General features: G+C 52.2%; 1 protein-coding gene across 1 annotated transcript in view; it reads left to right on the top strand.

The window, feature by feature from the left end:
* Window positions 1-845: 845 nt before the first annotated feature.
* Window positions 846-22975, top strand: part of LOC108580070 (inactive tyrosine-protein kinase 7-like) — a 31773-nt gene continuing 9643 nt past the window's right edge. The window contains 2 exon segments of the mRNA XM_017943730.1: window positions 846-888; window positions 8401-8703. Coding sequence (XP_017799219.1) covers window positions 846-888; window positions 8401-8703 — 346 coding nt within the window.

Below are 22975 nucleotides of genomic sequence, written 5' to 3'. Positions count from 1 at the left end.
TGCAAACTTTCGAGACGAAAGACGAGCGTGGAAAGAAGGTGCATTCTCCTTGTGACGCCATCAACCACGCAGCCCCGCATACACGCGAAATTCGGTGCATACCTACATACGTAACAGCGGTGACGAGGTGAGATAAAAAACACACGAATATGTAAAGTGACGAAAGAAAAGAAAAAAAAAAAATGAAGTATATAGTAAATGTAGGAATGTAAGTAACATGACTGTTTAGATTGTTATTATAAATACTATCGATTACGATACTACGACTACCGAGGGAGAGAACAACGACGTACGTGTCATAAGATGTATGAGATAATATATCGAATTTGAATTGTAACCCTTTCACCGACGTCTTCATTTCGTACACAATTCCAGCTCCCCGAAACATCAAATCAGCTCGCGAGAAAAGGGGTTCGTTAAAACGCACACGTTCGAGATTCGAATATCTCCCGCGTAAACGTCGCGGGGAAAACCAGTTCCGCCACGGTCGGTAAGCAGTTCCATTCGACCAGTTTAGTGTGCCCCCTTATGGCAGCTGGGAAACTCAGGCCATCGGCCGTGAACCCCAGGAGCAGGGGTCGCCCCGACGCGGTGCGGCGCGGCGCGGAGCGGCGTGGGTTAGCGGCCCTCAGTATCGCGCGTCGTTTCGTGGTGTTCGGTTCGCTCGAGCTCGGTTCCGTGCAGTGTGTTCGTTTGGTCGTCAAGCAAGCTTCACACGGAAGGGAAATAGAATGACAGCGACGCGAAACTTCTGAAAACACCGGACCGTTTTCCTGCTCAGCGTCTTCCTTCTGCGCGAGTTTCGAGCCGTGCGTTTCCTGCTGCTTGAACGGCGGTCGCAAAGGATGCGGCGTCTCGACGCGGCGGCAACGCTTCTACTATGCCTTGGTGAGTATACAGCCGTAGTCAGCTCGTGTAGTATACTTACGCACACGCACGTATAACCGACGATTCGCAGGATTCTTTTCCCACTGTGCACCGTTCGACCCCTGTTCGCCTACAATGAATCATGGAAAGAGGAACGGAACGGGGGAGAGATGCTATTATAGGTGGAAACGGTTTCGTCCGTCCTTCGGGTTTTTCTTCAAACGGATCGCCCGTTCCTCTCTTCTTTCACGCTATAATTACGGTTAATTGGGTGGCCCGACTGCCACGACTCCGAGACAAATCTTCCGCTTCGATCTTTTTTTCACCGGTATCCCCGATGTAACTCCACGCACTTTTGTCTTTGGTCAATATCCTGTCGCAACCGAAGCGTTCCATGGGATGGGAACGAGATCGAAAAATAACGGACTAGCTAATTTCCCGGCAAAGATCTGTCCGGATAGGGAGAAACGTGTCTTGGCAGGAGGTCGAGGGGACGAGCGGCTCGCAAAGCCGTGGCATCGATGGCCCTTTAACACGGTCGGCGAATTCGCCAGACCGTTTCGAAAAGCGGCTCGCGGCTCCAATTTGCAGCCGGACGGGCGAATCGCCGCGGCCGATCTCTCACGTGCACCGCCACGAAATTCGGCCTCGCGACGATAGCGATACCGCTGGTGTGACGATGCTCGGGTGGATGCTGGCTACGGCCTCTCTCCATCGTCCATGATGCCGGCCGGTAACCCACTGGCTGCCGCTTCTCTCTCTCCCTCTCGATGAGAGGAGAACCGGTTCGATAGCCATGCACACCTAGAAAGCGAATATACGCAGACTCGGCGGAAAGGGGGGGCCATATTACGTATCCACCTACCTAATATCGACGGTAACGTCGTATACGTGCGGCCGCACGTGTAATTAGTAGCGATGGCTGCGAGCAAGAATTGGCCGGCAGAGGTGACTTCCTCTCTCGGCGCGGTCTGCCATCTGAAAAATGCACGAAAGGCTGGTTCGCTCGCTCTGCCTCGATCCTTTCGCTCGATAAACTCGCTTCCCTAAATTCTTTCCATCGGAATCTGTAGATTACACCTATGTTATGTTCGTCCTTATTCGTTAGACGAAATTCGAATGGTCCAGAAAAACGAGAGCGGTTTTTCGGAGAGCGACGTAAAACCGGCTGCGGATAGAAACACCTCCGGAGCGTGTTCGTAAATAACGATCTAGGACAGGCGGAGGGAGCGTTCGCCGGTCGGACTCCCGGTACAGCATAAACAGGATCGTGCGGGACTTTGATCGGTGCCCGGCATCGAATCGAACGCGGTGTGTATAGGAGGCGACGCGACGGTGGCGCACACGGCTCGACCGACGCTCTCTCGTCGATGGATGGGCCACGGCAGCATCCCCGCTTCGCCCCACTTTTCCTTTCTCTGCCTGTTGCCCCACCGGCCACTTGGCTATTCATCTTGGTCCGGTGCTCCTAATTACACGTCTCGGGTTACGGATGAGAACGACCGTCCCGCCGTTCGGAGACGTCCTGTGCCCTGAAAAGGGGTACCAGCACACTCGTGCTTTTTTCCATCCTCTCTCTCTCCCCCCTCGCCTCTATCTCCTCTCTCTGTCTACGTCTTTTTTACACCGGTTGCCACTAAAGGCCCTTTGTCCATGGGCCGGCGTGCGCGGCTATTTTATACACCGAATGTTATTCAGCCTCGGAGTTACTCGCAGCCTCCTTCTCTCCGTCTGCTTCTTTGCCCGCGCGATGCTGCCTCTCTTTCGTTCTCGAGTGTTTCTGAAACCGTGACACCGGTGAACGCGCGACGAAGAAGGTAGCGGGGGTATACTGTGGTATACCGAGAAAAATTGTATTAGCCCTTTGATCCCTCGGCTGTGGTGGAGCGACTCGGAAGAGAGCGAATAAAAGCAGAGGCCGGGCGTAATGCGGCTATTTACGCATAAAGAGCGAAACCGACGCGCTTTTCCCGTGGAACCGCGACACGCCGCGTCAGGGCAGCACGCGAGCGTCCATCGCGGTCCGCTTTCTCCTTTCCTTTATTCTCTCCGCCGTTCTCCCAGGTACGTCGCTTTCGAGAGTCCGCCGTAAGCAAAAAAAGTACGTACACGCGATCCGAGAGAGGGTCTCCACCACCCGGTGATATTCTGCTTCCACCGCAAATTTCTCCGAGGAGTTTGCCCTGTTGCGAGTCTTCGCCAGGAATTCTCGCTCGCTTCCTCCTTCGTGCCTCTCCGTAACTCTTACTCGCGATGACTCGAAGGTTTCGCCGATCGTGGTTCTCATCCTCTCGTTATGCCGCGCTCCTTCGTCGAGAGATGGATACCGCGTGACAGAGTTCGTTAATTGCGAGGATCGTTGGAATCGGAAAGAGTTCGTTAAGACAGCAGGAAGCACCGAACTTTTGTGGCTGCGATAATCGCGGAGATGTAGCTAACCGAGGGAGATCGAAGATAGGAAGAGTAGTTGGAAAGGAAACGTGACTTTTGGCAGGCATCGCGGGGACAAATAGATAAGGTATCGCGTGGTTGATAGTGGAATTTCCGGTAGCGTGTATTTCAACGGGAAATGGCTCTTCTGCCGGCGCTTCTTCCATCTTTTTTTCTCCGTCTGTTTTCCATCGCGGAGCGGGCCGCGTCTGAAAGAGCGTGAAACGCTTCGTCGCGGGCAAAAGCAGCGTTTGATGACCCGCGCGGAGCGCAAGAGACGCGGATAATATATTTCGAGCGGCGGCGAGAACAGCCCCACGGTAGGCCTCTTTGAAATTTGCTCGCGCGTCGTCATTATACGCGCGCGACTACTGAAATATGTCACGCTCCAACCGCTCGATCGGCCTTTTCCGTTCGACGAATTCCCTTTGACTCGTTCGCCTGAATGCCGCCCCTCGCGTGCATCCCTACCCAGTCAGCCCCCCGATTTTTCAATTTTTTACACGAGTACCTCTCTATCGCGTACCTCAGCCGAAAACGAGCCTGTTTTTCTTTTAGCTGAAAGTCGCGAATCGCTTCCTCGTCGACATTTCCGTCCACTCGTGCTCTTTCCTTTCAACCTCTGTCATTTTTATCACCCGTACACCCTAGGCGTGAACGCGGAAACGTCGCTCTAACGAATGGCTAACGCCACGTCGTATCTCCCTCGTCCGGAACGTTTTACTTTTATACGGTATTTCGCTTTATTCCCAAGCCCGCCCGTCCAATAACAGGCCGCGTATAACGAACGAACGTATTCCACACGGCCCAACGTCTCGCTTAGACTCCAAGACGTACGAGAAATTTGAAGGGAGTGAAACTTTATTTTAACGACCCGCAATAAGAAATTTCAAGTGCACACCGTGTCCCGTTGCTTCTACGCAACACGCCACTAATTCGTCGTTCGCTTTTGTGCCGGTCACCGCGAAGCGCGACAGAGTGGCGTTATTTTTTTCACTGTCAAAAGGTCGTCGCTACTCTAGCTCGGTGATCCTCGCGCGTCTTCCCTCGTGCTCGCCTCCCTTTCTCCCCATTTCCTTGGCCAGAGCTCGTGCTGCTGCTGCTCCTCCTTTCTTCGCACTTTCTGTTTTCCTCCATCTTTTCCTCTCTTTTTCTCTCTTTTTTTTAAACAAGACCCCGACCTGCTCGCGTCTTGTCTCGACACCCCGAGACGAAGAAAGGAGGCTCTCAGCGCGCATTCAGAATGGTGAAAAACGTCCCGAGAGTGTGAATTTCACGGTGCTCGGAGTGTCTGGAAGGCGGCACTCCGGACACAATTTGCGCGCGGTGCACACGGTCGTGGCTAGGACACCGTGAAAATGCGTACCCGCGAACGCCAACCTGAATATGTTTTCTCTCCTTTCACCGACAGACACGCCGCGGCGAGCCGAGTCGCGCGTAAATCACGTCCGCGTAGTTCGCTGGTCGCGAGTCGCGTGATGCGATAAAGTGCGCGCGTTCTCCGTACGCGCGATGAATTATGCATCCGTATGCATTAAACGGACGTCTCTTCTCGTTCGATACGCGATGACCGTCGTCCGCGCGGCTCCGAGTTGTTTTCGAAAACGCGTTTGCACGCTCGCGCGTGTGCCGACAGTGCGAACCTTGTTTCAAGCTTATTCCGAACGGTGGTACAGCCGATGGAAGCGATACAGCGAGGTCCGAGCACGCTTAATCCGTTGTTCCAGGGATGTACGGAGTAAACTCGGAATTGCTGCTTCCATCGCAGCGTAGGCATTTGAAAGATTTGCCCGTGCCTTAATCCGTAACAGGAGGCGAGTATAAATAACTCGAACGAAAGACGTCGAGCTTAAATCTGAAATATCGCTTCCACCGACTGTACGTTGCAAAGTTCGAGCTTGGCAGATACGTTTATCCTCGAAACGAAAAGCCTGGAACCGAATGAACATTCCACGCGTTCAGCGCTCGAGACGGAACGTTGAATTTCCATGTGACATTGTTGACATTGTCGAGGGGCTCGCGCGCGGAATTCCAAGGCACCGACAACAAGTGGGCAAGTTTCGAAGTCGGCGAGGATTCTCGACGAAACTCGAAAGGCATCCGGCTAATGATTTTTCGATTTTAACGAGCCGGTCGTTAGCGTGAGAGGGCCGTGGCGCGCGTACGGCGAGGAAAAGATTCGGTAGTCGGTAACGAGGTAGAACTTTCGTTCTTTTCTTCTCCTCTGCTCGAAGAAGAGATCGCCGCGCAGCGAATAATAATGAAACGGCGCGGCGTATCGCTACGTCATCCTTGTTCCCTTGCTCCTTCGCCCGGTCGGTTCTTGTTCGCGTTCGTCGAAGGAACGATCCTCTCTTAAACCGGGAGAGAAAATAGCTCGGGCTTGTTCCTTTGAAGTTGGCCGGAAGTGGATCAGCCGCGCCGAGGGAAAAAGGAACGTCCTTTGCTCGCTCCTCTCATCGTGGTTTACGAGCCGATCTTCCCTCGCGTGTGTCCCGCTGGCACACGGAAGCACACGGAAGTGCAGCGGCCGAGGCTCACGGGAGTCGAAAAATCGAGCGGCTTGTGTAAACGCCGTAAAGCGGCAGCGCGAGCAGCTGCAGCCGTCGAGCGGAGCGCGAGCGAGACGTGCGCCTCGGGGAGAAAAGTAATCTCGAGAGTAGGTCGTAAAAGCGGTCGTGTTTACCCCTCGGGGAGGTTCCAGGATCGAGAGCCGACTTCGAGACCGGCCGCGTGCATTCTTTTTTTAGGATTCGGCTGCCTGTCGCGGATAAGCCCTCTCTTCTCGTCGGGCTGCAAGCTCCAAAGGAAGCGTATCGTCGGCTCGTGGCTCACGGATTTACTAATAACACGGTGGAGTACAGGGGAAAACACGGGCGTAATTGATAGTCGAAGCACGGAGAACGCAGGGCCTGAAAGATTTCTCTCGGTTGGGGAAATCCGTGTTCGGGAGAATCGTCATTAGCCAGGAAACTGTAAATTACAGGTTCTTGGAGAACTACGCTTCATCCCCGCTGGATTTTAAGGGTTAATCTTGGCCCACGGAGCGAGATAATAACAGGATTCGCAAAGGACACGGGTGAAATTGGAAAACGGCAAAAGGGGCCTTACCTGGCCTCTACAATTAGATGGGGCGGCCAGCGTGGCCCCGAGCCGAGACGAATAAAAGAGCAAGGTCCTCTCTCGGATAGATTTATGGCTGGGCATTACGGTCCCGAGCGTTCTTGCGGTTAACGGTTCCAACCTACACCCGTCTCGAATCGCACGAAACTAGCGCTAACCGACTTCCGCGAAATCGTGAAAAAGAACGTTCTAATCGAGACCGGCTTCTTCTATTTTCGTCCTCGTTTTCGGTACACTTTGAAACGCACAACCGCGACAGCCAGAGTTGATCGGAGGTCGAATTCGGAGCCGGTGTTATTTCGCATTGCACCGATGATCATAATAAGTCGGGGTAATTAATTAGCCCTTTGGACGAGCGTGTGCACGAATTGGACGGGTCGCGGCGGACCGCGTTCTAGCCACGGAAGCGCAACAATCGATTTTCACCCCGGCACAGAGAGAATTTAATCGAGAGACACGCACACGCGCGTATGCGCAGCGGCGTCGATGTTTGCGAAATCGCCGATGCGATCGTTCGATGCGGAAGAGAAAAAGAGAGAGAGAGAGAGTACAGCGTGGACGCGTCTCGCGCGAATTTTTGTCCCCCTCTTTTTATATCTTTGTTCGTTTTTTTGCGGCACGGAAGCGGTAGCATCGGCGGACCGAAAAAAATATGCTCGAGCAGATGATTCTTGCTACGGCTTTTTCCCCTCTCACCCCTTTCCTCTGGCCGTGTTCGCCGCCGCTCGCTGTCCGTCCCTCTCTGCCTTTTGCTCCGCTATGCGCCGCTTCCATAATACAATGTGGTTCGTTTAATTTGCACGGTCGACTATTTGCAGCTCGTTCCCGACGTTTGTTCGCCGGACGTTGCGCGAGAGCGCTTTTTTTTCGCCTACGATTCCTGCACAAACGATTAAAAAATGGCCAGACTCACCCTCTCTGTGTGCATTTGCTGGAAATGTAACTCTCTCTCTCTCTCTCTCTCTCTGTTAACCCCGCTGATTTCGCAATCGGCTCGCGAGATATACAATCCCCCGACAGAATAAGACACCGCGAGCTTACTTAATTAGCTCGGCAACCTCCGCAAGTGGAAGCTTGTTAACGACTAACTAATAAGTACGCTGACAAGCAGTCCTCTCTGTCTCCGTTACGTGCAATTGAACGCGCGGTGCGAGCGTGGAAAATCCGTGTGCCACACCAGGAACGCGTATCGCGCGCGATTCACGGATATTATCTTCACCCCTTGCTCGCTTCTTGCTCGACGAAACCTGTGGATATATGTATATTCCCGGCAATCGGCAAATTGTGCGGAATTACACCAGGGAAATACGTCTCGCGATTGTGTATCCTCGAACCATCGAACGAGGATGGGGAGGAGGGGTGAAATTTGTCGCGGTAAACCCGCCACGGAAACAAACAGGAAAAGAGTCGCATTAAACGGTGAACAGGCGGAGAGAAGGGAGGACACGGCAGAAGAAGATTTTTCCGTCCGCGGAAATCAAAGGACATCGATACAATGCCGTTGCCCCGTGCTAATTATCAATCAGCTTAATGAGGCCTCCGCATTCAAAGCGCCTCGCTCTTGTTACGATCCGTTTTGGAGCGCTCCCTCGCCGCTGTTTATCGTTCGGTTGTGTTCCACCCCTCCCCTCGCGTCTACTCTGATAATTAGTGGATTTTTAATAACGAAACGCACTAACAGCCGTGCCACCTTGCTCCGCCGCTGTTGTTGGCGCGCGTAAATTTCGAATACTCTTGCGGGGGTGTCGGACTGAAAGTTTCGAGATTAAATCGATGTCGACCCTTCCGTTTAATGGAATTCACGCGATCGTAAATGTTTTTTGCCGCGGTTCCAAGGGACGATCCACCGAATCGCTCTAACGGTGAGTCAAAGGGGAAGAGAGAGAGAGAGAATCTTTTTCCCCTCGCAACGGCGAGACAAGCAGAAGGGTAATTGTATATCGAACGGTAATATAACAATTGATCGACATGTTTGCGTAGTGGCACCGGTGTTTGCCCAGGACGGCGACCTTTACTTCTCGGTGAGCCCCGGCGCGCATTCGGTCGTCGAGGGATCTCCCGTGCGTCTGAGATGCGAGGCGCAGCCCTCCACTCGAGTCAAGTACTCGTGGAAAATCGACGACCAGCCGCTTGCCCCTAGTCCGCGGAGGCACCAGGACGGCGGGGATCTTCGCATCACCAGGGTCAATCGTATCCTCGACAGCGGAAACTTCGTCTGCGTGGCCGTTCACGAGGAAACTGGATATTCCATCGAGAGTTCACCGGCCAAGATCGACATTCAATGTAAGTTTCTACAATTCTTTCATCTTTTCTCGAGTCCGGAGAACCGTTTCTCTCTGCATCTCTCTCGTTCGAGAGACAGTATCTACGTTTAGCGATGACGAGAATGCAGGCAGCAGTCGATGTGGAAACTCGACGGCGCGGAGTATACAGTCGATTCGCAATTAATCCGTGCGACGTCTATTTTAGTCGACGTCAGAAGAGGAGAATCGTCGATCGATTAATGTTATAAAAAGCGAGGTAGGATCGCGTTGCCGCGTTTAACGCACGGCGGAGCGACGCGCGATAATGGAACGCGTTTCTTCGCGCAAAACACGGGAATTTTTTAACGAGCGCTAGCTACCACCCCCGGCATTTAATTAATAACGTGCTCGTAGTGCGCTGGGCGAGACCATCGAGAGATTAATCGCGTAGGTCTCGAGAGCGTCGCGCGAAACTCGCGTCCCGTGTTCAACCGCCGCGACGTTACGCGCCGAAACTGGCGTAATACCGATATAATCCCGCGTTCACGCTCGCCTTCCTTAATCGACAAAGTGCGAGGAAGACAGGGAACGCGGTAAAACGAAGGGGGAGACAGTAGGGTACGAAAGGACAGTCCCGAGACCATCGCCCTAGGGATTCAAAGCGACGCTAGCAACGGATTTCACCGTAGCTATGTTATTCTCACGGCACTTTTTAATCGCCCTTTCTCCGCAAAAGCACAGATCAAACGCCTCTCGTGCAGAAATTACACGAGCCCAACCAAAGAGAGACAAGCGAAACGAACAGAGCGAAGCGCCACGTAGAGAGGAGGGCAAAAAGGGACCGGGTGGCGTTGGGGAGCAGAGAGAGAGAGAGAGAGAGAAAGGAGGAGACAGAGACGGCGGGCAGAAGAAAGGGTCGAAACGAAAGGGAAGCACGGAGATAGAAATCGATTCGCGATAGCCTCGAACTCCGCGAGCTCTCTTTCGTCCCGCGTCCTCTCACCCCCCTCCGCCCCCAATTATTCGCCAGCGCGACATTAATTAAGCAAGATAATTTGCCCTCGAAACGAGCTGTCCAATATGGCGTCCGCCGATGTCGGCGGGCCTAGGCGCAATCGTGTTCCGAGTTTTTAATGATTCGAAAACGCTCAAGGGTTCGCGACTACGAGAACGCGAAAAAGGCGAGGGAGATCGGAGAACCCGAGAGAGAGAGGGAAAAACATATAATGTTAGGAGCGGTGCCATTTTTTTTTCTTTACTTGCACCTGAAAACGCACAAAATGGGTGCTCTCCGCTGGTAGGACGAAGGGGGAACGAGTTGAAGCGACGAAAAAAAAAAAGAGGAAAATATGCGGGAACGGTAACTGGGGAGGCGCGGCGGAGCGATATTGAATGAATAATGAAGAAATTTGCAAAAAAAGAAAAAAAGAGTACATATTATTAAATCGGGGAAACCGTGGAGGACGGGAGAAGAAGAGAGAAATAGTGGTGAAACGGGTGGCGCGGGGTAGGGGCGAGGAAAAGAGAGGAACGACGCTGGGGCGTCGTTAGCGGCCCGGCACCTCGTTATCATGTATCGTTTCGTAATTATTATTACACGCTGCTGCTGCCAACCCGGTGAAGTGCACCGAGCACGAGTACATTTAGCGCATGCTTAATACCCGTCGCCTGGCTCGATTCCTTTTGATAATTGCGATAAATATAATAATGATAACGACGGTGGAACGTTTTCTTCGGCGAGCCTCGGCTCGACCAGCCGCACCGCTTTCCGCCTCTTCCCACCGCGAATGAATTTCGTCTAGGCGCCGAGCGCGCGTAATTTTCGTCCGACGAACAACACCCCTTTCATCGAGCGGGACTCGCTCGAATCGTTCCGATGAAAGCAATTCTCCAAAGGATAAGAACGCTTATGGACTCGGCTCGAATCCTCGTCGATCGTGTCTAACGTTTACACGCTCCTGCTTCCCCTCTCTCGTTATTTACTTGTGCATACTCGTCTGGAATTTCCGTCGCGTGGGGACACGTCGATCGTGCAGTTAATGGAGACGGACAAGCCCCCTATTTGCTACGAATGGAATCAGGAACGTCCATTTAACGTGGACAATTCGGGACGTTCGATTCCACCGCGACATACCTTAGGTAGCTAATTAGTACAGATTGATAGTATCGCCGTTGCTCTATGCGATAATTGCACGGTGGCTCAACGACGATCCGGTTCGTTTCACCAAGGCCAACACCGAAAGAGAAGTGGCCGGTGTGGCAATGAACTTGACGATGACGCGCGATCGTTTGATACTTTGATACGCGTCCTTGGCCAGCCGTCGTTTCGCGCCTGCACACCAGAGCTGAATGTCCTCGTAAAAATTGAAGTGCTCGGGTAATATTTCGAGTAGAAAGGGCACGTTTCGAGAAGATTTTCATTTCAACGAGGATATCACGGGCGGCATTAGACTTGTTACGGTGAAATTCTGGCAATTTCGAGCGATAAAGTTAGCCGGGGAGAGAACATCTTGTGTACGCTCGTTTCACTTAATCCTTTAAACACGCTTTAATGCCTGAAATCTCTCCGCCGCATCCGGGGGATACATGTGTATAAACGGTATACCCGGTACATTTTCATTCCATTAAATAGAAGGTCCGCAATTCCAGCCGCGGTGCTTTTTCCGAAACAACGGAAATGCGAAATGTTCGAGGTTGCTCCCCCTCGTTTTCACCTGCGCCACGTAGGTGGGTAGCCAGTTAGGCGAAGCGCAAAGAGCAACGCGTATCGATCTCGAAAGGTCGTGAAAAGAACGTAATTAAACAGGCGCGAGAGTAGAATTTCGAAATAATTTGCGAGATATCGAAAAGCGTAGTCGACGCAGAACCCCGGTTTTCCAACCCTCGAAAGGTCGAGCGTCTGACGAGTGATCTCTCGAACACGCTCCGCGATGACGAGCTGGTGGCCCGCCGTGAATATTCCGCGTACCTCGCCGTGAAAACCATCCCTTTCCCTCTTTTAATTTCCAACCCCTCGGCTCGCGGCCACAGACCGGGCTAGGAGGGACGGGCGCACGGACGTACGGGGGGTAATAACACGCCGAGGAGGATCCTTTGTCCAAATAAAAAAATAACATCTCGCTTCGCGACGAGGAAGAGCCTGCCTGCTGCGATACGCGACAATGGATAGGAAGTTGTTCAGCCCCGAGCTACGGCAACGGCGACGGGGGTGAGAGACAGCCAGAAGAGAAACAGAGAGAGCGATGGAAGGGATGAAACGGCACAAGGGGATGAAATTCTCCGTGACGGCGTATCCACGATTTTACGCGAGATCCTATCTGATTTATACGCCGTGTACGTAGAATCAAGTCGTGTCGCGTCTCGCGACACCTCGCGTGTTCCCAGCTACTCCTCTCCGCCGAGTTGTATGTATAATATTAAGGATTCCTAGGGGACCGAACGGATTGTTCGACGTGGCAACAAGTTCGGTTGCCTATGTAACTACCTTCTTCGAAGCGAAAACGTTTCTCTTTTACCTTGAAATTTGACGATTACGCGAATCGTAATATAGGTGCCGTGAACGAATCCAGAGACGTGGCTCGGCGCAAACGATGAAAAATAGCCGAGCTATTAATCTCTCCTTTCTCCTCGCGTCCGATGGTTCGCGAGATTTAACAGTTTAAGAGGGCCTCGCCACTGAAAAGTGTTAACGCGATTCCGGAGACGAGTGGATAATGGGATCCAAAAGTGGCTCCAGCCACCGTGAAAAATCCTGTCTCTCCGGGGTTCTAACGGGGTGCTGCGGCCGCGATTAACGACCGCGGGATCCTCGTTTACCTTCTTCGCGGTCTCGACCGACAATTAGACCTCACGCATTGTGCGTCCTCGACAATAAGCCGTCGTTCTCTCTACTCGAAATCCCATTTCTTCCGGCCCGCGTAAAACACCACTTTTCGATAAGCTTCGTTCAACAAGCCTACTTTTTCCTCTCCTTCGGCTCTGTCCTTCGTCTCATCTCGTTGCGCGCCTTCTTCTAGAACAATCGGCCGCAGACGCTTGTGCTCTCGTTCTCGCCATTAGACCGGTTAATCGACCGTTTTGAAACTTCGCTCCTCCCGCGTTCCACCGTCATTCTTTGCCGCACTCTAATTGCGCAGTTGATACGTTTCAATCGCACACTGCCGCGCGATTGTTTCGTCCAAGTTAATGAACTTTTCTTTCGTGTGCAACGATACTCGTTTCTTTCTTCTTTTTCCACAATTCCTTCCTTTTGCTCGTAGCTCTAGGGCTCCCTTTGACGCCGGACGAATTAATAACCGCGTCTAATTTATACGTATACGCGGAGCGAAAGAATAATTACGCGCGAGGTCCCGAAGAAGAAGGCTCGCTCCCGAGTATCCGCATTCTTGGCTCGCGTTTGAACCCCCCCACGGCATCGGCCAGCCGCATAATGCGAGGCCAAATGGCAATTAGGCTTCCTGCATTGTACGCAGCAACACAATGCCCATTTTTCAGCGAGCCGGCATGCACGGGAAGAACGCGTGCAGACCCTCCTAAATACCACGATGAATTTACCGGCGTGGTCGCAGGGGTGTGGCTTGATCCAGATTCATCGGCATATTAATGACACCTGGACGATAAATCATACGCGTGGAATATATACGCGTATAACGGCCGTTGAATTCGAAGAAAAGGGGGATCGAGGGAAGGATCTCCCTCGTTCAAACTTACCACACGGTGCTCGTCAAATTTTCGAGCATCGTCTTTTCTCGCGTGGGAAATTCGCAAGACTCGGGATCGTTCGTGCACCTCTCTTATTTCACGCGCCGACAACTTTTATCCCCTTCACGGCTGAATATTCGTTACGTTCCCTCTTCCTCTTCCTCTCTCTGACATTGTGAAAAAAAGGAAGAAGGAGAGAAAAAAGGGAAAAACAAAACAGCGTGTCGGTTCAGCTTCGGAATTATATCCCCTTTAAAGGGAGGAAATCCGCGAGATCTCGGGGCAAGCCTGCCATAGGGATTTTCTCTCGTTCTTTCCTTGTTCCCCTGGCCTCTCTCCTCTTTCCTCTTGCTCCCGGTCGGTCGCGCGCAGGTGGAGAACTCAATTCAGGGAGGGTTTGCTTGCATTTTCATTGTCTCGCCTCCGTGCGGGCTGCATGTCGCCGTCGTCGTCGTCGCCGTCGTCGTCGTCGTTGGCCCGTCAGGGAGAGGGACAGGAAAAGAAAGGGACGGAGGAAGAGTACGCGAGAGAAGCTGAAGAGAGTAGGAGGAGGAGGGGTGGGGCAGGGCAGGGCAGGAGGAAGAAGTGAAGAGACGGGGTAAGCTAATCGTTGAGGCTGCAGCCCGGGGCGGCTGCATTTTTTAAAAACACTACCACGAATGCTCGTCGCGCAACCCGTACCACGAGAAGCTCTCGCTCTCTTTCTCTCGCTCAACCCTTCCTGCCTCCCTGCGTCCTTTCTTTTTTCATTCTTCGTCTCCCAAGCTCGGTGCATCTCGCTAGCCGTGCCTGGTGCATTGTGCCGAATGAATTGCAGAAGTGCAGCGTGTGCAATGCTTCGCGCCTGTGCACGGCTCCCGGGCTACTCTCGGGTGACCCTAAAAAAAACCAGCCAGAACGAGAGCGTTACCATCGTAAAATTCGCTTTCACGGTGTTTCCATGTTTTTTCTCCTCGCCGTTTCTCTCCAAACATTTTTCCACGTAGTTTCTCTCGACGGCTGGAAAACCGAGTCGTTATTCTTCTTCCCTTTCATAATTAACCGTGACCGCCCTTTCGTGGAAAGGTGGCCGGCTCGTCTGCCAGATCTTTCGTTGCAGCAGGGTTCGATAGGTAGGATCGAGGTAGCGTGTCGAAGTTTGCCCGAAGATTTTTTTCCCTCTCGGTAAAAGCGCGCCACTCGAAAGAGGAGAATTTCGTTGGAGCGCTCCCGCGAGTTTCCCCGGCTCTTTCGTGCCGTTCTCGCTCGATTTGTTTCGCGCGACTTTTGTCTCGCACGGAGCAACCCCTGTCTGTCAAATTACCGTCATCGAGGCGAACAATCGGGGCCAAGTGTACGCGGTGAGCCATTTTAACCGGGGAGCACCGTAATCATTCCTCGCGCCAAATGAACGCGACTAATAGCGCGGCGAGGAGAGTAAGAGAAAGAGGGACGGAGGTAGGGAGTGGTTGGTTGCGTGTAAAAGTAAAAAAAAAAAAGAAAGCGCGGAGGTAAAAGAGAGCGAGAGATTGACCAACGGGAAAGTAGATGCGACGGCGGCGTAGGTTCGGCGGGGAGGGTGGGACTGCGTGAAGAAAAAGAAGTCGATGAAAGAAAAGGACGAGGAGCGGCGGTAGCGGGAGTGAAAGAAAGGAGGGCAGATACAAAAAGGGAGAAAAAAGTGCGCGACAGAAAGGAGAGAGCCACCCTATCGCGAGAATCTGGCCGATGAATACGGAAGATCGTGGGCTTTCCATTAATTACACCCTCCTTACTAATTAACCTTGCGCGTTTTTCCCTAATTAGTTGTGCGGCTCGGCGAGAAAAAAAGAAAGCTGGCGCACATAAGTTGCTCGTTCGCGTTTTAAGCGTCGGGTTGGCTGTGGCTCGCGTCGCGATAGAATAGCAAGAGACACCTGTTCACCCGGCGAATGTACGAAAACGACGACGAGTCGTCTGAAAAAAATGAAACGACGCTCGTTTCCGCGACGCGTCGAGGAACGTTCAACGCTCGATTTCCATGCACACAGTGACGCGGTGCTCGTGTGTCGCGCCCGTGACGATAGAGAGCGAGAGACGGAGAATTAACGGCCGCCACTCGGGAAAACCACCTGCAAAATCGACGCGAGCGCGACCGTTTTATTTCCTTGCTCGGGGGCTCCGGTGTTCAATGTAAACGGTGCGGGAACCGTCGCGAATACCGCCAAACCGGATTTTCCACGGGAAAAATGGACAGCCACGATGAAAATGGGAAAAATACACCGGAGCCCACCGGAATTGGTTATTTCACGGGACACGGCGAATATATTTTTCATATTACGCTGACGTCGGCCGGTGACTCTGCACCGCCTCGATTCCCCCTGGGCGCAGCGCTTCGCCGGCCAAACCTTTCGCTCGTCCCGCGCTATTTTTCCCCCCGAACAAATTGTTTTTTCTTCTACACCACGGGAGCAGCTCTTCGATGCACTTTACCGTCGTCGCGATACCGTACATCCTTCTAATATCAAATCATTCGCGATCCTCTCCATTCTCATCCCGATGTACACGGTGAAGTTGTCGTTGAAGTACACTTCTGCTGGCACTTAGCGTTACAGAGAAACGCGTATTCTCCCCAGACGAGAAGCTCGAAACGGCATTTCGAAGATCATTAATTTTGCAACGGTACCTACGTCGAACGCATCGATGGATGCGCGGCAAATCCGTCGCTGATGGATGCATCTCTGATCCTTGGGAATTACGAACGCGCGTATGCAGAGACTCGGCGCTATCATTACGAGACGATTCCACCGTCTCCCTTTCTCTCTCTCTCTCCCAGCGGTCCCGGGAACTATACTCGACTGCACGAAAGGGAGCCATCGCGAACGATCCATTTGCGTTCAGATCGCTTGAAAATGCAGCCGTTCCTTATCCGCTGCCGCGTTTAACGCGCCCTCGATGCTACACACCGGCTTTTCCTTCCGCCGCGGAAAAACTCCTGGGGCCGCGAGAAATCGCATGGCTGCACAATTCTGCTTTCTTTTTTTCATTTCGTCGTTACCTCTCCAACCTGTTACCTGGCCCTTCCTTCTTTCTCCTTGCCTCTCTTCCTTTTCGTTAATCCCTTTTAGTACCACCGCCCATCCCCCCCTCCCTTACTCTTCGCTCTAATCTTATTTTTCCCCCTTCCCTCCTTCTCTTCGACACGTAGTTATTTCGCACTCGAAAAGGTCTTCCGGTCCGGTGTTTAATTATTTCTCCAAATCGACGAACACAACGCAGACGTTGTTAAAAGCATGTAGGTAGTACATAGAAAGCGCGTACGAATTTACCGTGTATACTCCAACTCTGTTACGTGGGTTTAACGCGCGCGCGAGAGAGAGAGAGAGGCTCCCTGTGCGAAGCATCGATCGTCGCAACGCGCACATTGTTTGGCTCAATTTCACGCGAGAAAGCGAGCGAGCGCGCTCGACCCTCGAACTCGAGCACACAGACTGGGGGCGGAAGTGATCTCGCCGTTTCTGATTTTCAGTCGCGACAATGGCCGCTTTTGTTCGACGATCTGGCATCGCGTTCCTGCCGGGATCCGCTCGAAAAGGGGTGTCGAGCCGATCCGCGTCGCTTCGCCTCGCCCTCACGCCGTCAACGTAAATCATTCGTCAAGGCGCCGCAACGCTGAATCTCTCCTGGCCGATGGAAAATCGAAACTGCTATTCAGACAAGACACACACCGTTATCGAGATCTATCCATCCCTCTCTCCCTTTCTCTATTCTTTCATTTCGTTGCTTCGATCTTCTATACCTTGGATCTTCCGTGCCTCCGCCTTTCTCTCCTATATCGTCCCGCTGTTATCTCGCCTGGATCCAATCGTCAGTTGCACCAATGCAGTTGCAATCTCTTTTCATCGTTCGAATTGCGTGGAAACACTGTGAAACCGCGACCTTTTGATCGCTCCACGATCGGCTCCACTCGGCTGCACACGTTTTATCCAGTCTGGGAAGGCTGAATCTTTTCTCCGAGGCAGAGAGTTTGCTGGCTGGTTCAAATTGCGAAGGAAACCAGGGTATCTTCTCTAGTCGTTACGTCCAACTTCTTCCCCGATGTTGACTCTAACTTCGTGATCGATCTCGCCGTCTGCAATCACGAAAACTTTCGTCCCTCCGGTTTCCACGTTTCTTCGTCGTTCGTTTGCGCTCAACTCGTGAGAACCAATCGTGCTGGGTAAATTAAAAATGCAATAATTCCCTCCCACCACGAGAAGCCGTTTCGTTGAAACGGCAGAGTGTCGCGTGCACGTGGCCGTGAGGGAAAAAAACTTAATTTATCACCGACGCCTCCCGCTGTTCGTGGGTGTATCGTTGTATCTAGCCGCAGATACGCGACACTATTTTCAGCAATTTTATCTGCCGCCAACGTCGTGACCTCCCGTTCGTAGAAACGAACCTTGGTATCGGTGCGAGTTCTCCCCCCCCCCTCTCTCTCTCTCTCTCTCCCCCTTTCTCGCCGCGCCGTCTGGATATTTTTCTATCGTACGCGCCGCTCCTCTCTCGTTTTGTTTATCCCCTTTGATCCCCACGAGAGATTCTCGTTGTAATTGCAATATAGCCGCGGCGTGCTACAGCGTGATTCCGTTTAAGAATCGGCGAAAAAGGCAGCGCAGACTGTTTGAAAAATAATATCCTCTTCTTCCCACGCCTCTTTTTCACGTCCGCTATTTTGCAGCACGTACAGGTACCTACGTCCGATCGTTACCCTTTCCCCTTTATCGGGCACCTCCTTCAATTTGCGTGATTCCGTTTAATCACCCCGCTCCTGGATTATTCGCGAGAACAGCATTTCGAACACGTTACAGGTGCACACCGGAAGCACCGGAGTGAAAATAGAAAAATCGAGAAAGAGAAAGGATTCTTTTGTGTCCGTAGCTGGCGCAGATTTTTCATAGAGTACTGTTCTAAAAGGAAAAAGAAAAAAAAAACGGAACAATCGTCCGCGCTACGGTTTAGCTCTGTCGAAGCCAGCTTTTTTTCCAAGTACAAATATCCAATGAGAGAGAAAAACAGTCGTCCAGGTATACATATATACGAAGAGAGAAAACAGAGAGCTTGGTTGACCGATGAAGCTTACCCATACACCTGCACACAGTTTGTTTTATTGATTTACCCAGACTGAAATGTAGCGAAATGTACAACATTTGCTCGGCAAACACGAGCAGGGCTCGCGATGCGTTCTGTCCGATAACTCGTCTGAGATTCCCCCGAACCGCGATACGCTGTTTGCCATACAATTACCAGCTACACCGTAGAAATAGACGGTTCGCCACTTGAAAATAGATATTTAATTGAAGGCCTCTTTAAGCCGCGCGCGGTGTCTCTCGCAAATAAAGGCTCGACTTCGATCGCGGAGCCTCTCCTGCAACTTGTTCTCGTTCGATCTCTCTGGCAGCGACGGCGCGCGCTGCTCGACAAGACGGCGGAAACGCGAGACAAGAAGGCGGATAGAGAAGTGGAGGAGGGTTTGAAGAAGCGATCGAACGTTATTGAATTACATTGTCGCTGGACGGCCACAGTGTTTCCGGAATACGCGAAACTTCCCCGCGGAAGACACGGAATTGGTCGTCTTGGGGTGAAATTTTTGCGCACGAGCGTACGGTTAAGCGTCGGAATTTTTCACGACGATGCACACGCACGCATGTTGTACTACTGGTTTCAGGGCAGGCAGAGTGGGTATACGCGTATAATTCGTAGGAATTTCTCGAGCGCGACTACACCGCTAATAAAGCTTAAGTATTATTCGAGCTAGGTAACCCTTGACTTTCAGATGACGGCTGACATCACCCTCTTCTCTCGCGCGCTCAGGTTTGACGGTTCGAAAATAATTACCATGGTTCCTCTCTCTCTCTCTCTATGTCTCGTGCTGTCACTGTCTCCCCAGTGTATATACGTCCCCCTGACGGAACCCCTAGCCTCGCCTCCTCTCGCATGGTTTTTGTATTCCTTCTGGGGTGGTTTTGAGGATTGGCACTCGGGGCACGTTCGCAATACACTCCGTGTCCCCCAACTCCGTTCTCACTCTCTCTCTCTCTAGCTCTCCCTTCTTCTGTTTTTTTCTTCGCTTCCTCGGCGGGTCTTCTAGTTCTCCTGAAATTAGATAATTCAAGAACGGCGCGAGCTCTGCAGACCTGGCTCTTTCTTCCAGACACGGATCACGAACATCGGGATCGTGGCCGTAAACGTTTTATTTCCGCCACGATCGCCCTCTCCTATTTATCCTCGTTTCCGTGGCAATTGTACGATAAGACGAATCGTTCTCGCCAATTTGAACGACGGTGGGAGAAGAAGCAAACCTACCTAGGTTCAGGTGGAGAGTAAAAGGAGGAAGAATTTTTACGGTTTTTAAGTTTGGACTCGTTTCAATATTTACATTTCATTTCTTCAAAGGTGTTTCCTCCGAACCGGCACACTGGCACAACGATTCTCACGGCGCTATCTCTCGCTGTTGCATACAATATCTACGGGGCGACGATTTCCAGCGGATCGCTGTTCTTCCGGAAAGCAAACGAACCGCCTGGCAGACTCGTCCATTTTTATTGCCGCCGGTAATCCTGGGTTCGCGTTCGTCATCGGCCACCGACGATATCGTATCTCGGGCCGTCTGTCCACTCTCCGAAACGGAATTTATCTCTCATCCTTTTACGACGCGTCATAAAAAATGCAAGAGCGTTTCGGTGTCTCGGGCTGACACCGTTATCGCCGATACGAACAGAGACTACTCGTGGAACACTCGATCGTTCCAAGTATTCCTCAAACGACCACGACTCTATGCACTCGACCGAAAAAAATGTTTTAATCGTTTGCGCATAGAGAGAGAGAGATCGTTAGGCCTCGATCGATGTATAATGTATAAACAGCTTTGAAAGTCGAAGCACGGCGAAATAATTGCGACGCGAAATGTAACGAGGCAGAGACTCGTTCGTTAGTAAGTTCGCTGCTAAAAATCCCCGCCCAGCTTCTCTCCTACCCTCCCCGCACCCCTTTCCATCCTTTTTTCCATTAACAGAACCAACTCCAGGGTCCCGCGAATCGAATCGAGCTACATCAGAGTCAGCTCGGTGTCTCGACACGGGGATTATCGAACGGGAATCGATTCTCGCTCGTTAACAAACGCGAGCTCTGGAAATTCGCGAATTTCTCTCCGCGCAATTAAAACGATTCCGCGTCTCACCGTGAATCGTGGATAATTAACATTAAACGTTCTTTTCACAGCAGCGCGAGATCTCTCGCGCGTTCTCCCCGACTTATCCACCTTCCTCTCTCGCTCCGACAATCGACCTGTTTCGATACTTTGTCCCCCGCGGAAAAGTGTCCTCTGTCCGCTCGTCCGACAAAGCGGCGAAAGCTCGACGAAACGTTTGCTCGGGAAAATGTCCAGCTACTTTACAGAACGTCCGCTTGTACGTTAAAATTGATTCTCTGGGTGGATCGCGTGTTTCGCGAACAGCCTCTGGTTCGTTTTCGTCGAAACGGTGGATTTTCGAGGCGGGCGGGGAAAAATTGAAACGAGGTAGAGCAGAGTTTCCTGAAACGAAGAAGAGAGTCGCCGACCCAGAGCTGTGGCAGACGAGGGCGGATAGGTACAGTTCTGGAGAGCCATAAAACTTTATGGTGCGTTTGCATCGACCGACCCTCCCTTCCCTTTCCCTGCTTTACTACGATCCCCATGGCAACGACCGACCCCCGAACAGAGCCAACCCGCATCCCTCTCTCTCTCTCTCTCTCCAACTCCCTTTCTGCTTCGCTATCTCTCTCCGCCTCTCTTCTTTCCTACCGATGCGCGCATGCTTTCTCTCTCCCAATCTGCTCCTCTCACCCTAACACCAGGGCTCGCCTTCTTCGTCTTGCGGATAGACGCGCGCGAGGGTACCTTACCCACCCTCTCTCTTTCTCTCCCTTAACGTGCTGCTACGAGACGTACGGCTGATTCTACGCCGGCCGACCGGTAGAACGAAAAATCAGATGCTTGTTCGTTTGTCTAAAAATCCGTTGTAACCTTTCCGTCAGTTTTCCTCTAGTTTCTTCCACGGGAAAATCTTGCCTCACGAGCAAAGTGGTAATTGCCAATTGAAGCCAGCTTTGCCAAATTCGTAGCGCGTTGTCACTCGAGCATTTAATACGGAACATTCCGCCTTTTCCCCATGCTTCAGGATTATATCCTTTCCTGGAGGCGACGCCTTCTCGTTTGCAGTTTGCCCGGGTCTTTGGGATTCCGGCCGCGCGTATAGTTACGATAACGCGTATAGACAACGCGCTTCCGGAGCTTATCTGTCCAAGTTCCACGAGTCGCAACGCGCCGCTGGCGATACGGTTCGAGAAGAAACAAAAGATCGAGCCTGCTGCGGCGATCCTTGAACCGAGTAACGCGTCGATTTCGAATACAGGCCATCGGCGTACGGTTCGCCCGTTTTTCGTATACACCGGATAAATAGCCAGGGGAGTGTCAGTTTTCAAGCCGGCTACTCGTAGATCGTCGAGTAGCTACGACAATGGCTCTCGGATTGCACGAGCCTGCCGGCGCGCACACACACTTTTTCTACCACTTTTTTTCTCTCCATCTGATCTCGCCGCGCGTCGAACTGACCGGTTTTTTGCCACGGTGTTACTCGAGGAGAACACGCTTTTTTCCTCCTCCGGCCGACGTTTTTTGCCCAGGTCTCTCTCTACTACTACTGCTGAACTGTTTCCATTCATAAATTCCGATGCCGGGGAGCGTACGGACTTTAAAACCGCGCTTCTTGGAAAGCGCGTATTAAAGGGGAAGGAATTTCCACGAAGAAGGAAGAGTTGGAGCGGTCCGATTCGAAGTAATTCTAGTCGACCCGTCTAACTATCGCGGTATTCCCCCTCCGGAGCCTCGGGCTCGAGTTACCGCGACCCATTCTTCTCCTGCGGTCTCCAAAAGCGAACTCTGCCTTCGTGAGATTCCGTGGCCGGGCGAAAATTCGCCGAGGATGGTCGCGACCGCGAAACGAGTTCCCGGCAAAAGTTGCAAGAGGTTTCGAGGAGCTCGAGAAAGCCTCGAGGCTCGTCAAGCCCCGTTTACACTGGCGCGTGAAGTTAGTTCGTCAGCAGTTGTCCGATAGGTAGAGAAGATCTTGTCATCGGGTCTGCTTCCAACGAATACATACCTGGAAAAGTTGAAGAATCTTGTATTTGGGAGCGAGCGGCTTTAGAGAACCGCCGCGGCGCCGGCAGTCCCACGAGGCCGGTCCATCGGGGTTCCCCGCAACGTGTCTGGAAACGAGTATGTATAGACCGGCGCGGCGGTGTCTCTGGCCGACACTCCTGTCGACGAATTAGCTCGCCTACCCTTTCATCTCTCTATCCTCTCTGTTGCTCTCTCTCGGTCGTTTTTTTCTCGCTGTTCGCGGCGAGGCTAACGTCCCTCGAGCGAGAAGAACGAAGCTCGCCAGGTTTCTCGACACGACGTAATCCACTAATAATTCAAGAGTACGGGATGGTGACGGTGGTGTTGGCGGTGGACCTCGCGCGAGTACACTCGTTCTTTCTTTCGGTAGGTTTCCAGAGGAAACCGCGGTTTGTTTGCACGTCTAGGATAAACAACGGCCTCGTGGAAGAGAGAGAGAGAGAGGCGCGGCGTC

The sequence above is a fragment of the Habropoda laboriosa genome, unplaced genomic scaffold (genome assembly GCF_001263275.1).
Source record: "Habropoda laboriosa isolate 0110345459 unplaced genomic scaffold, ASM126327v1 scaffold2, whole genome shotgun sequence".
NCBI lineage: Eukaryota > Metazoa > Arthropoda > Insecta > Hymenoptera > Apidae > Habropoda > Habropoda laboriosa.
The sequence above is the reverse complement of the archived record's forward strand: the minus strand, read 5'-3'. Positions and strand labels throughout refer to the sequence as shown.